Below are 15,506 nucleotides of genomic sequence, written 5' to 3' on the forward strand. Positions count from 1 at the left end.
TGATTTATAAAAGATCTAATATCCAAATGGCTAACAAGCACATGAGAAGACATACAATGTCACTACTCATTAATGTTCACTTCAACCCAGAGCAACCCTATGGGACAGAATAGAATTTCCCCTGTGAGTTCCAGAACCTATTATAATGACAGAAACAGGCTGCCACACCTTTCTGCCGCAGGATGGCTGCTGGTGGTTTCAGAACATCCACCTTTAGTTAGCAGTTGGGTTGCTTCGCTGGCCATTAGGGAGATCAAAATCACAATGGGATACTACCTCATCCTCCCACAAGGGTGGCAATGACCAAAAGAATGCAAAACACTGTTGGTGAGCTTATGGAGAAAAAGAACTCTCATGGGGCTTGTGGAAATGTCAAGTGGCATAACCACGGGGAGAAACAGTTTGAGAGTCCCTCAGAAAGCTGAACAGAGCCCTAACCTTATAACCCCGAAGCCCAATCCTAGGTGTATGCTCAGAAGAGAAACCAAGATTGCAAACAGAAACCTGGGTGCTGGTGTTCGTCACAACCCCGTGTAACAATAGTCAAACCCTGAAAACAACTAGTGTCCAGCAGATGAGTGGAGTAGTGACATATGGCGTGTACATGCAATAGAATATGCAGCCATAAGGTGAAATGATGCTTCCTGGAATGCGGGTTAACCTTGAAAATGCCATGCTGAGCACAATCAGACGGGCACAAGAGTATAAATAGAGTGTAACCTCACGTATATTAAATAAGCAAATGTCTATTACGTATAGACGGATGTCAGAGCTTTCAGGTTTGGTTTCAGACCACCACAATAAGGTTAATATCCCAATAAAGCCGTCCCCTTGTAAGAAGGTGGGGAGGGTAGTGACATCAGGAAGGAAGGAGAGTCAATGGCAGCCCCCACCAGTTCCATGAGCTGGTCAGATCTGCCTCCAGCCTTCTTGACCAGTTCTGACAGCAGCCACTCTTCCCAAGGTGTTTTCTACTCTCTGCTGGGCTTGATAATTCATTGTATTCTCCACCCACAACTCACAGATAATACCCACAATGCTGGTGTTTGTTAGGGTTAACTAATAAGGTACAATTCAGGATTAGAAAGCTCAGGATAGTTCTTCAGGCCAGCAGCACCTGTTTTCAGCTGTGCCTGCAGGCTGGTCTCTCTTGCTCAGGCAAGGTTCCAAAGTATTTTAGTGCTGCTGATCAATGCCCAAAGGTGTCCCACTATAGTTCCTTGAGCCAGTAGACCTACTCCCCATAAGTGCCTTGAGAAAGTCCACACTGCAAGTGAGTCGACCTGAGGGCACTCAGCTTTCTTGCTCCATGGGCTGCAGCGTCCCCTACTGCCTTTTGTTCTAGTGTGGCAGCTGTCCCTGCTTCTCTGTCCTCTGGTCCAAGAATCTCAGGATCCAGAGGATACGTTCCTTGTCTAGCTTTCTCCAAGGTAGTGAAATCCTGCTTCCAAGATGTCTCATTTTATACCCAGTTCTCAGAGTACCAAATTTTTATATCACAATTAGTCCTGTTAATCACTCCGAAGAATGCCATCTTCCCCAAATCTATCAAAGATAGAGGAAAGACACCCAATCTGTATGGTTTCACCCACTCATTTAATGACAGTTACAAAGGCTATGACCAGAAGAGCTATATTAGGTCACTCGCCACTCCCAGGACACATTAAAGAGAGGCTTGACTGTAGTCTTATAAGTGTCTAATAATTAAAATTCTTAAATTCGCCCAGTATGGAACAGAGACAAAGTGAACCTGTGCTGAGGTGAACCAACAACCTATAGACTTGCTTCACCACAGGCTTGCCAACAAGCTTCAATATTTGAAAACCTGTCTCTGCGGTGCACAAGCAAATGAGCGGTCCACATGGCAACAAGGATTAGCCATGTTGCCAGGGATGAGGAAGTTGGGAGAGAAGAATAGTATCAGTGACATTGAATTCTTCGTGTAGAAATGGAAATGGCATGGATCCTGCTAGGTATCTTTTCGCCGTAATTTAAAATGAAATGTACAATTTACGACTCCCTGCAGAGTAGTAGGAGTTAAGGAGCCTGAAGTGTGACCTACTACTTCTCTCCTGCATTGTCTCCAAGGGGCCAGGCGGGTCGGGGGTGCCCAAAGAACACATGTAAGCTGGTCTAATCTCCTAGTAGATGTGCCTGGGCAAGAGACAACTCATGTTTGCCAGGCAGCCATTCCCTACTCTGGAGTCTTCTGAACACAATGTCCTTGGTTTAGGATGCCCTTGAGTCACAGAGTGAGTGAGCACTGAGCTGTTCATGCAGGAAGTGTCAGGAGTGGGAACCCACCGGATGCTCTGTGGCAAACCTATATGGCCTTAGACATCGTGAGGGGTGGTTCCACTCTGTCCTCCATTGTCACTGTTGCTCGGCATTGACTCAATGGTGTTTGGGGTTTATGGTAAACAACCGTAGCATCCATAACAGAGATCCTTGGAGAATGCCACGGAAATGAAACAACTATTTGGGCCATAAAATACAGACAGTTCCAGACCCTCGAACTCGTTGCCAGTGCACTAGCCAGGTGCTGCGTGTTGGAACCACTGAGTAGCCCACCTGGTGTCTGACGCCAGGACACTGTCTTGGATGCCTCCTACCTGTGTTGTCTGTGGCTCTTACTTGCTTCCACCAGTGGTCAATCTTATACTGCGAACAGTCTGGTTCATGACATTCTGATTTGGCCCTCTGGTCTTTGGCTTGGCTCACACCGTTATAAGGTTCCCAAATGATTGACAGCAGATAAGAAGCGTCATTTTACAACTGAAAGTATGGTACATTACTATTTTTTGTAAATGATGTCGGATCCCTGGTGACATAGGAGTTACACTGGGACCCACAAACTCAGCAGTTAGAAACCACCAGATACACCAGCGGGGAAAGACAGGGTGTTCTACTCCCACAAAGAGTTACCGTCTCAGAAACGCACAGAGGCAGCGCTTCCCCATCCTATGACTTCTACCCAATACCCTATGAGTTGGCATTGACTCAATCCCAGTGAGTTTTTAATATCAGATGGATTGGGGCCCAAAGCAGAGACTACTGGAGAGATGTTTATCTGTATGTGGATATTAATTTATTGGTAACATTGGGAAGAATAGGAATTCAAAACACTTCATGGTGCTCATGCAGAGCCTGTACATAGATGAAGCGGCAGTTGTTCAAATACAACAAAAGGATGCTCTACTACTCTGTTTATCATGATACTGCTGATCTAATCAAGCTGCGAGGATTTTTGTTATCTTTACATTGAGATGCAATCCCTACAGCAGGCTGTAGTCCTGAATCTTCAGTCATTGCTTCAAGTTATGTTTCACTTCAGTCAGGGATTACAAAATTATGATAAACGGAGGAAAACAAGTTGGCAAGGATTTTATTTTGCCTGCTTCCACAATCAATGGCCATGGACGCGCTAGTCAGGAAATTGGATGACATAATGTACCAGGTAAATCTGTAGCAAAAGTTTTCCAGTTGCACCTGACCCACCTGGAAGTCAGGCAGGGAGTAAGGATGGATACCTTTGCATTGTGGTGTTGGCCAAAAGACTATTGCATGGACTGTGGACTGTCAGAAGAACAAACGAAACTGTGCTGAAATAAAGTATTACCAGAATGCTACTTGGAAAGATAACGAGAATTAATCTTACCGAAGAGACCAGCCCCTGGAGAAGGTTATCTACCCTAAGGATCCACACAGCTGGATTGGATCCACACAGCTGCTGCCACAAGAGACTCAGCAGTAATCATGGTGAGGGTGGGACAGAGCCAGCAGCTCTCTCTTTCGTTGTCCCCACGGCCCCTCAAGTCCAAACCAGCAGGATGGCAAGTAGCAGCATCAATGAGCACGCTCTAAAAATGCACTGTAGCAGCATAGCTGAGTCATCCGTAGAAAAAATGGGACATACATTACTGTTTCAAGTCGCTGATTACAAACCCCAATATACCACCTTAGCTGAATCAAAAGAGCTGACAAAGCAATTTTGCAGGACAATCTGCCTTAAATATTTAGCGATATTTGTATAGATCATTAAATATTTAGCCACATTTCGTGTGATAAATATTTTATTTATGCAGTCTCATTCCCCAGAATATTATAGATGTATTTGTCCACAGCAAAAGAATTTGGATAAAGTGAAGCACTTTTTCATATACTCCAACCTTACCCCAAAAGCAGGTGAATAGAGATTATGGTGAGAAGTACATATGTGCCTGGGTCTAATCTTGCCACAGAACCTGATCTGGTGTCAGTGTTTGCGTTTTTGTTGCCATGTATTACAAATCCACTGGCATACTGGACCCTTGACTGATAATGACTTCATGCTGCCTTTCTGAGACTGTTAGTCTTAGTGGGTGGAGGAGCAGACCTTGCCTGGCTCCTGTGCACCTTCAACTTCTCAGTTATCAACCTAACGCAAGGTGGAATGAGGAAAAAGACACCCATTTTGTAGAAAATCAGACTCACAGGCTTATTAGGAGGATGAACTAAGGTGTCTACCATGCTTATTTTTTGTAATCTGGTAAGTTAATAAAACAATAACTGCTTTCCCATTGAAAAAGAATTCAGGCAGTGAAAAACTCCATTAGCACGTTCTACTGAGACACATGTGGTCAGCTGGCCAGCGGTTGGGTTTTGCCCTTGTGTATGTGGTGTGCACTCCTCTCTAGCTTCCGAAGTTCCTTCCTATCCTGTTGTCAGGAAATCAGCAACCATTGCAGACCCTACCACCTCAGGTCCTGCTCTGAGGTGCTCGTCTCCAGGATAATTGCTTAATTATTCCAAATGCTTGTAGCCTACGAGTGTTTCTACGTGAGTGTGTTTGCCTGCCTGATGGCTTACTTCAGCCTCCAGTGACAGGAGGAGCTTCCAGGATAACCATGACTGACCAAACGTGAAAATGAAAATCAACCCAGGATTTTCCACGAAAGTAAGACTTGGAGAAGTGATGATGCCTGGGTTCTGGGAAGCCCAACTAGTGGGCTTGCTTCCCCTTTGTTTGACCTCACTGAGCTGCAGTGGCCGTGGACCACACCCAGCTGTGTCCTTTAAGGACACTGAGCCTTCCATCAAAAGATGCTCAGTATTTTATCTCCTTCCTGAACTGCCTTCTTGGGAGGAATGGTTAAGGAGCAGTAGAGGCATAATGCGCGGTGACGTAGACGATGGCCACTGAAGAATGACTTCCCTCCTGTGGGAAAAGGCAACCTAGAAAGACCTGAATAATGAACACACTGGTGACTTGTTCCATAAAATGAAACTGAAGGTTCACCGGAAAGTTTCTTTCCTGCTCTGAGCACTGTGAGAATGTTGGGTTAAACCTATTTCATCATCTTTAAGCAAAAGGGTTTCCTTTATGCGAGCATTTCAGGTGCATACAGATTTAAACTATCATGTAAACTCCCTTAAAGAAGATAGGCTGCTTTATGATTGGTTTTTGTGATTCACATTTACTCCCGCATGTCTTTGGGTTGTGTCCGAGTTCTTCTTATGGTCTTCTAATAGGTGCCTTCAACCCATCTAGAGCCTCATTAATGCAGGTGATACCAGTGTGGAATCTCTCTGAGCAGGACGTGAGTGACCAAGCTGTAGGCCCAACTATGTCCTCTTCTTCAGTGGATCCACCATTCCCTCTGTCAGAGTCTTAAGAATAGACTGGACATGCTCTCTATCTCAACCAGCTCCCTAATTCTTCGGTGTCAGGTACCCTGTGAAAACAAAGCTCTTGATTTCTTAGCCCACTCATCACAATTGCCTGGCAAGTCCTTTCGGGCTGTGTCCTGTATGAGTCATGTCCCCAGGTCACCCTGGAGGTTACCTGTGGGGCTAACTGCAAGGGTGGCACCTTGAACCCACCAGGTATTCTGTAGGAGAAATGGGAGGCTTTGTGCTCCCTCAGCATTTTTGGTAAACCACAGAGCAACAGTTCAAGCCCACCAGCTGCTACTTGGAACACAGATGAGGCTGTCTGCTCCCACAATGATGATTTAGTGTGTCTCTGTGACTTGTAATTAACTCAGGTTTTTTTAGCGGCCATTCCATAAAGATTCCAATCTGCAGTCCCTCCCTTCCTCTGGTCCTGGTCTCTTCTCTCCAAGGGCATAGCTAGCTCGAAGTTGGAATGAGTGTTTATTTATTAATTGTTTATTTTCCACTTAAATACACTCATGCTTTCAGTGTCCTAAGACTATCCCACAGGTCTTACTTCCCTTTTGATAAATTTTCTTTTGCTTAAAATAATTTAAAAATTCTTAGTTTGGCTGGAATTTTGTTTACTGATTCATTCCCTGACACCAGTGTCAGCAGGCACCTCTCCCTAGCCCCTAAGGTGGCAGGGACTCTAGAACGCAGGTCCCCAGAGCATGTGGTCACTGTCACCATGGCATGTTGCTCGTGATGTTAGGCAGCAACCGCTCCCTTGTCCACACTTTAGCTTTCCACAGCCGAGAGATTTAAGTTGCATGCAGAGCAGCATGATGAAATCGTCTCCCAGACTCCTCCTCCTCCCAAGAGCAGAAGCATGAACACACAGTTGGGCAAGTAGCTAGGCTTCCAGTGTCCCACGGATGCAAACTGTTCTCTGCGAGACGCTGTGTACAGATCCTTTGTAGGAAGGGGGAAAACATACTACAGGTAGCAGTTGATTCTTTCCTTGGTGACTGGCATCCCCTCGGGGCTTTGGAACATATGCCACATGGATAATGGGGGGTTCCTGTTTATCTTACTGGTGAAGAATGATTGATTCTTCAGCCATCAATTTATGGATCACAACAACCCACTCCGAAGCTCAGAATCTTAAGCGACAGCCATGTCTGTTCTTTATGTTCAACAGAGCCAGTCTAAACTAGACCACACCTCAACTGATCCGGTCCGGGCCTGGGCAAGCTCAAAGGCTGGCTTGTCTGGAGGCTGGCTGATGATTAGATGAGTACCCCGAGATGCGGATTACTCATCAGCCAGGAGTTTCTCACATGGTGTCTGGAATTCCAGAGTAACCATCAGGAAAGTCTGGAAGGCACAGACCTTTTGCAAGTTACAAGCCACATGGCAGGGACCAAGTGAAAAGATGGAGGAAATGGCCACAGCAATGGCATGCAGAGTGCCACTTTGTCCCTATTACACCAATGGTTGCCTAAGTCAAAGCCAACCGGAACTGCCACCCCACCCCCACAACTTGGGCTTGAAGGACTGAGAAAACTGATATCTTACACACAATGGGGATAGGGAGTGAGGTGTGGCAATTCTCCAACAGCTCCCTCCTGTTTCCTTGTCCCCTGCTGATCCCCTCCTCCCCACACATTGGCAAAATTAAATACCAAACAAGCTGGGGCCTCTAGAAATCAGGTCCCAGGTTTCTGTGCATGACAAATAGGATAGAGAATGGAGAGGATTAGACATTAGGACCGAGAGAGAGCAGCCAACACACAGGAGCACACATCAGTCACTATTAGCCCAGCCCCATCTAGAAACCCTGGGCCATATATCCAGCCTGTTGCAACTCATCTGGAATTATGAAATATCGCTTTATCTCCTTTGATGTATGCTAACATTAACAGCATATCATGTAACTCTAAATTCCCCCACATACATGATCACTTAGATTAATGATGCCCAACACCAAAATCTAAAATGGCAGCACAATGTTTGGAGGAAATACAAAAGCCTTCCAAAAAATCCATGGAAAAGTGGAATTAGAAAACAAAAATAATTTCCAGTAACTTTTCGAAGCCCTCCCCACCCCATATTGCTGTATTTACTAGTTAAAATGGACCCAAAAGAGTTCTAAAGCAGAGTGGCCAAGAGAGCATTTTCTCACTGCATGCAGACGCCGATTGCTGTTTTCAATAGAACCCCAGAGAAAAATACATCCAGTCACCCAAACCCAAAAAGCAAGGAACTCAACCCTTTTCATTTCTTCAAGTCAAGACCAAGTCTAAATAGATTTTGCATCCTGCATGTGCATGAGATATAAACAAAGCTGACAATAGGCATGGTAATGGATTATTGTGCTAACAATTTTCACTGCCTCCTAGACTTGCTCTGCTGCGCTCTGCAGAATGAAACATGCCCTGGGGAAAGGGTAGCCTACCCCCCCCTCCCCCACCCCCAGAGTGAGACAGGTTTTTCAAAAAAGCAGCATTGCCTGAGCTGTGCAATTAACCTTCCACTGCAGGAGAAGCCGCTTGAAAAATGCCTTTCACACGCACGGGTGAAACAGCTCAGTGGTTTGTGTTCCCCTCTCAAATATTGTCTGTGTTGGTAGACGCAGAAGGAAGATTTCCCCGCAGGCTCGTTCACAGGAAAATTCCGACAGAGTCCGAGCACAAGGAGGGTGTGATGGGCCTATCGGGGTGCTGTGGCGGCAGTCTACAAACACTGACCTTGGGCCTCTTGGAGGGAAAGGAGCAGAGGCCACAACCGGGGAGCACTTGTGATAGAGACTCAGGTGTGCCCCCAGCACCAGCTCCTACATGTCTTTCCCCTCAGTCTGCAAGGTGCCTGCCTCCTGGCTGCAACCCTGGTCAAACAAGCTCCTCAAATGCGGCCTCAAGGTTAGCCGAAGGCACCGGTGCTGGTTTTCCAGGGCAGTGTCATTCCCATAGATGGTCATCCAAGCTGGTTGGCCTTTGAGAATATGGAGTCTCAGTTGTCTTTTCTACTGCAAGTGTAATCCTATGCAGCTAACCTTTTCACTTCCTCTGATGTAATACAGCGAAACCTGTAAATGCTGGAATTTGGCAGCATTGCTTTGTTATCCAGGTCTCCCAAGTTGGCTGAGCCATCTGCTCTTCCTTCAGGGGAAGTAGTTGGATTTTCCTTCTCTGACAGGTTTCCATCTTTCACAGTTTTTACTGTACTAATGGAAACAAGATATCAGATGTACTTTTCTTGTGTTCTGCCTCCATAAATTCCTCTCTCCTCTTTCATTCTTAGGGAAAAAATTAAGAATAGCCAAAGATAACATGTTTCGAGCATTGAACTAAGGAATCAACTCCTGGGAGGAAGGGGGGGAAAGTTACTATGCATTATCCGAGTCTAACTTTGCAGCCCAAGCATTCAAAATCTCAGATACCAAAGCTAGACAAACCTGCATCTAACTGAGATTCTTTCATTGATCTTACATGCAATACAAAGAATGAAATTACACATATTGTGGAGGAAGCAAATGAGCTTTTGTGTGGGAGATAAAAAAAACACTCTTCAGTGAAAAACGTTTCAAGTAAGTTCAATGAGGAGCAGAGCTAGATAGAATATTTTTTTGTTTTGTTTTTTTCCCACTGAGATGACTTTGATCCGTGATGGTTATTTGTAACATGCAGCCAAGGCTGTGGCCGTTTAGAAGAGTAAAATGAATTTATACTGGTGGCCACCAGAAGCCAACAGATGGGCATGGGCCGGTTCCACGCTCAACACGGTCAGAAGGAATCAACCTGGCCCAAGCCTGAGCTGGACTCCCGACCTCCAGACTGAAGACCAGAAGCACCTGCTCTGTGGTCATCTGTATGGAAGCCCCAGGAAACAAGCAAGTGAGCGTTTGCAGGAACAAGACAGAACTTCTTGTCAGAAACCTTATGGAATGCAAACCCTCAAAACATGAGAATGGATCTGGAAACTCGGAGAGCGGCAGCACATCCCCTCCAGCCTTAGAGCTTTAGTTCTTGGGCAGGGAGAAAGTATTGGTCTCCTCCGCCTCCAGGTGGCGTCATTTGGACGACGATGCAGTCAGCAGAGTCAGCCTGGGCTGGGGCAGCATGAGCAATGAGCGAGGTGCCCAGCTTAGTCTCCAAGGGCGGGACTCTGACCAGGACTTTTCAATTCTGCATGTTGACTCCATTTCCCCTGCTCGTTCCGATACGCATTCCCTCCCTCCCTTCTGGATCCTCTGACCTTTCCTGTCCCCTGGACACTGCCAACTCCTTTACTGAGAAACGCTTTGGCTAGAGCAGGCGTGCTCAGGACTCCTTGTCCATTTTATCACCATTGGACTCGCTGACCTTTCGATGCCTCCCTTTTTCCTGTGTTCCTTGGCTGTGGCTCTTTCCTGCCCTGTTCACTTACCACACACCAAGCACATCCCAGAGAGTGCTCTGACCCTACTACTAATCAGGACTCTCTCAATTCCAGGGCTGAGTTATAGCAGAAAAGACTGGCAATCAAATGTGTCCTGCGCCCTCACAACCTTTTCTTCAAGGTGCAGTCTCTGCAGTGGTTGAAACCTGGGTCAGCAGATCCCCTCCTAGCTGCTCTCCACCTAAATATCGACCAGCTAAGAAACGTTGACTGGGGTGAGCGACTTTAGGGAATTGTTTTGCCAGTGATAAAGTCTTAATTCGTAATACCTTCTCTCAAGTGATTATGGGGGAGACTAGAAAGTAGTGTTGGCAGAAAGTGAAGGAGAAATATCTTCCTACAAATTCCTGGAGAGACTACAGAGGCCTCTAGTATTGTATAAGTGTAAGATCACAGAAAATGAAGGCATTGTCCATTAAGTCTCATAGACCGGGGCATGAGCAGGTCAGCAATAGAAATTTGCAAATGGTTGACACGTGTAGTCAAGAAATGAACCCACAACACAGTGACAATTGCAGCCAATGTCATTGAGTTATATATGTGGATTTGAGCAGTTACACATTTTCACATATTTACCAAAATATTTTTAAAATTTAGTGTAACTCCATTGAATAGTTATTTTTTCTTTCAAATATTTATTATGAACTCTCAATAAAGAAGAAATTGCCCTTTTTCTGATGCCTCATCATGGTTCCTCTTTTTAGGCAAGTTCTCTGTAGCGGGGTGTTTGTCCACACAGGCCGTTCAACATGGCCTCATGTAGGAGAGGAAGCCTAGGTGCTGACCCCATCGAGGTCTGCTGAAGTGTGGCTGTGCTCGTGGATCTGTTTTCTGGAATGTGCTGTACTCTCCACTAGAACTCCTCATCCTTACTGTCTCCCTCAGCCTGAGAGTGCCCGCACCCTCTTCTCCAGCTCCATTCTTCTACAGAGAAACTGCTGCAGCTGCCTTCTTCAGAATCCAGACTCAGCTAAAGGACCTTAGAACAGAGGTGACCCAATGTTTACCTCTTTCCCTCAATAACCCGAATGCAGGAGGAACTCTGAAATTATGTCTCAAGTTCTCACTACTCATGATCAACTCTGCTTCAATCATGTAGATATAACCTTAGACAATTCTTAAAAGCTTGATTCAAATATTCAGAAACAGTATACCAACTCCACATTTCATTTGTCGCCATATTGCAAAGCAAATCAACACCCCTTGGCATATTTGGGAGAAAGTCTCTGTTTTCTCGGTAGAGAAACCAACCCTGCTGTCATTGAGTCAACTCCAACTCATAGTGACCCTTTATAAGGTTTCCAAGACCTTAAATCTTCACAGTAAAAGCCAGCCTCACTTTACTCCAGCAGAGTGGCTGATAGGTTTGAACCACTGACCTGTAGTCAGCAACCCAGTGCTTATCCCATACCACCACCAGTAGACAAAAGTACCTAATAACCTGGGGTGAGGGATGGTGAATATTTTGCCAGGATAACTCAAAACCAAACTCACTATCACTGAGTTGATTCCAACTCATAGCAAGCTTATAAGACAGTATAGAACTGCCCTTTTGGATTTCTGATACTTTATGGATATAGACAGTCTCATCTTTTTCACGCAGAGCAACTGGTGGGTTTGAACTACTAAAGTTGCAGAGAGCAGCTCTATGTGTAACAAAGAGAATGGCTCCTTGAATCTTGTGGGCAGCATGTTTTCTCACGATGAGCTGACTTGGAGAAAGTCCAAGTAGGTTTCAGTAGAAAGAGAGCCTTCCAAACAATAGCTAGAGTCAAGGAAGCATGAGAATATAGAACTTCCTCCCCAAAGTCCATCTCTCTCGAGCATCACCCTGATCTCTGCGACAGCAACCACAGGGGATCCCATGGCTCACTCTCAAACTAGCCAGAGTCAGGATAGCAGAGGTCCAGATGGGTAGAGGTGGCTTCAGGAGACACACGGCAGGCCAGTAGAGTAGCTAGTGACTCCAGAGGTGACTTCCGGAGAGAGGCAGGAATATGAGTGTGAATACCCAAGAGCAGCCGTGTGAAGACTGAAACTCCATACATGAGAAATGGAATGGACAGGAGACATCGGAGACTGAGCCCTGCTATGACATGCATGCTGATGGGGGACCCTGTCCATTACCATCTCACGAACTCCTGAATGTCTCCAAGTATCTCTACTCTTCCTTACCTTACACAGAGGTGCCTAAGCAAGAAACATTCCTGGGGAAAGACTGAAGCAACATGCCATGGAAGCTCATGTCTTATAGATTGTGTTACATCTAAGGTTAGTTTAATGACATTGAAGTTTAGTTATGAACTTCTATATGTAGGACCCTGACCACGTGGCCAAACCCAATTTTTTTAAACCCAAATTTTAAAACAAGAAACAGACTCAGCAATGTCTTAGATTAGAATATGTCAGAACCTTCTCAGGTATAAAACTTCCATTTTGGGGCATTTTTCTTTGTTTTATGCTCTCTCACATGACTTGACCTGGCGTGGGCATGTAGGTGCTGTTGGAGGGGGAGGAGGTGAAGCTGGGTCAGAAATAGTGATGGAAGAGCTATTCAAACACAAGGAATTACTTTCCCAAGAGTCAGCTACCCTATGAGATGCTAAATTGCCTCTGTTTTTCCTCTAGACCTTTAAGGAGGCACTTCAGTCACTATACATTTTCTTTTCCTTCTCTGGTTTTAATATCAGCAAATGTAGAAATAGCCTTGCCTTTATTGAAAAGCAGAACCAGAATCAGTATAAAGCTCATCGGATTATTGATTTTCCTTTCCTCCCTATTAGAAAGGTAGAGCATCTATTTCCCACAAAGATGGTTACTCCTGCAGTTTCTCTCGTCAGAGAGACACCCTAAGTTGGAGTCCCAGGTTCATGGAGGAGCTCCGGTAGAGCTGAAGCAGCAGTCAGCTATCACTACCAAAACAGCCTGTTCAGATCCTTAAACCCTAGAGTGCTGCAAATTCCTAAAAAAAAAAAAAACATTTTAAAAGGTCATTTGCCATTGCATCAATCCCAAAGTGCAGATGCCCTCTAGGATGGAGTGGTGAAACCCCGTAGGGTACCCATTTCTGTAAATCTTTCCAGAAGCAGGCATCCCCTTCTTTTCCCAGTTGAAGTCATCGGTGTGTTCCAACTGTAGAACTTTGCAATGGCAGTCTAGATTTAAACACTGCACCCCCGACGCTCCTTAAATACTTACAACATGCCCTGAACTACTCTAGCTGTCCCCGCATCTCACAACCTTGTACAGAGACATGCATGCACACAGGCAGGTGAGCGTGGGTGACACGATCTTGTAGGGGCAGCACAAGAAAGGTCAGACTTTCCTCAGCAACCAGACTGGTTTCCAAAACAGCTGCTGTCACACAAATACCACAGGGAGGTGGCTTTAAAGATGAGGCAGTCATGTTCTCACAGTTTAAAAGGCAGCGGTCAGGGTTCAGGGCACCGGCTCTAGGGAACCTCTGTGCCTTGTCTCTCTTCAACTTCTGTTCCTGGACCCTTGACAACTTTCTTATGGCATGGACACTGCCTTCCCCACTCTGCCTGCTGGCTTTTGAGCAATTGATTTTAAACACCCTGCACCAATACTGCTTCATCAATATAATAAACAAACCCCAACCCACTGCCATTGGGTGGATCCTACCTCAGAGGCACCCTACAGGGCCAAGTCAAACTGCTCCATGGAGGTTGAGATAATAAGGTTGCCTCATCTTTCTATCTCAGAGCAGCTGGTGGGTTTGAACCACACCAGCCTTGTGGTTAGCAGCCCAATGCCTAATCCATCGTACCAACAGGGCTCCTTCAACCATTGGCATTAGGATTTAGAACTCACATTGTCGGGACACAATTCAGTCCATAACAAATGGCTTTTGGGTCTGAGGGGATTGCCTCTAAGTCAGAAAGGAGCTAGAGCCGATTCCTGACAGAGCATGATGCGATGCAAGGAGATACCTGGGATGATGGTTCAGTCAGAGAAAACCAGGTGGCTGCGGAAGGCCAGAGGAGGCGAGTGTGTGTGGAGTGAACAGGAGCTGTGACTGGAAGAGAAGGAAACAGTTCCATTGCTCCATGGGTTGGTTTATGAAACAGAGGAAACGAGCAGCCATGCTAGAAAGTGAATTCTCCCTGCTTAGACACTGCTGCCTCACTGACACTGGGAAGGGATGCCAAGCAACCAAAAAGAAGAAGGGAACTCATAGCAACCCTACAAACAAAGGATCCCACAATGGTAACCATTACAGGAGATCACCAGGTCGTTTCTGCCCAAGCCACTAGGTGGGTTTGCATCACCACTAGTTTGACCAGGACCTGAGCTGGTAACCATTGCATTTCCAAATCAAGAAATCCGACTAACCTCAGTGCCATCGATTGAGACCATGCTGACTCCTTGTGACGCTGTAGGACAGCATCGAACTGCCCCTGGCTGTCTGAGGCTGTGCCTCTTGACAGGAACAATCAGCCTCGTCTTTGTCCCAGAGAAATGAGTGGGTCTGAACTGCTGACCTTGCAGTTAGCAATCCAATGCCTAACCCACTGTGCCACCAAGGGTCTTTAACACATACTCAAAAGCCAAAGCCACTGTGATTCATCCATTCAATTCTGACTCATAGCAACCCTCCAGGAGAGATCAGCACAGCCCCTGTGGGTTTCCAAAGCCGTGAATCTTTTTAGAAACAGATCTCCAGCCTTTCGTATTACCCGCCGCCACCCATGGCTCCTTCTTTAACACCTAATGGAAGCCAAACTCTCAGGAAATACAGTATGCATAGAGAGAGGAGCAGTTGACCCCTGGTGGAAACTCTAGGGCAAGATGCAATTCAGTAAGTTAACACAATCGCAGAGCCACTGGGTTGTAACATACGGGATGTACCGCCTCCCGACGCCTTGTTTTCCTCCTCATGGTCTCCACCTGGAGCTCACTGGAGTTTTGTTTTTTTTTCTTCTTTTCCGGTGCCATTTATAAGTGATTCACTGCCTCCTCCTTCTCCCACTACCCCGACTACTGCCCCCTACTCTCTACCCCATCTTGCTCCAGAGTTTTTCTTACTGTATCAAGGACTCAGACTTGGTGCACCACTTTGTTTTCACAATCATAAGAAGCAATGTCAGTAAGAAGCCCCCCACCCCCTGGGATGTTGTCCCAGTTCTCGTCCACCCACGTGTGTCTTTTCAGGAAGAAGCATGGTAAGTGTGGTTTCCGTGCCAGAAGAGTAGCCGAGACTGGCTGGACCGGACTCAACACCATGTTTGCTTTTCTCCTTTCACCACCTGACCCATGAAGTCCACGAGGAGGGAGACACTGTCTGCACTCCTTTCACCACCCAGGGTGGCTGTGGACCAGTGAAAAGCCAGACCAGGACTGGCCACCACCCGACATGGCCGCAGTCTGTCAATGAGTTTACTGTGCCTTGTTGCTGAGGTCAATTC

General features: G+C 46.1%; 1 protein-coding gene across 1 annotated transcript in view; it reads left to right on the forward strand.

Moving 5' to 3' along the window:
- The window catches only part of DOK6 (docking protein 6), a 172,990-nt gene extending 157,632 nt beyond the window's left edge, over window positions 1–15,358 (forward strand). Inside the window, exon 6 of the mRNA XM_045296075.1 lies at window positions 15,253–15,358. Coding sequence (XP_045152010.1) covers window positions 15,253–15,358 — 106 coding nt within the window. The remainder of the gene's footprint in view (window positions 1–15,252) is intronic.
- The last annotated feature ends 148 nt before the right edge of the window (window positions 15,359–15,506 follow it).

This window comes from Echinops telfairi, unplaced genomic scaffold (assembly GCF_000313985.2).
Source record: "Echinops telfairi isolate 266 unplaced genomic scaffold, ASM31398v2 ScPeMD7_7400;HRSCAF=8409, whole genome shotgun sequence".
Taxonomy (NCBI): Eukaryota; Metazoa; Chordata; class Mammalia; order Afrosoricida; family Tenrecidae; genus Echinops; species Echinops telfairi.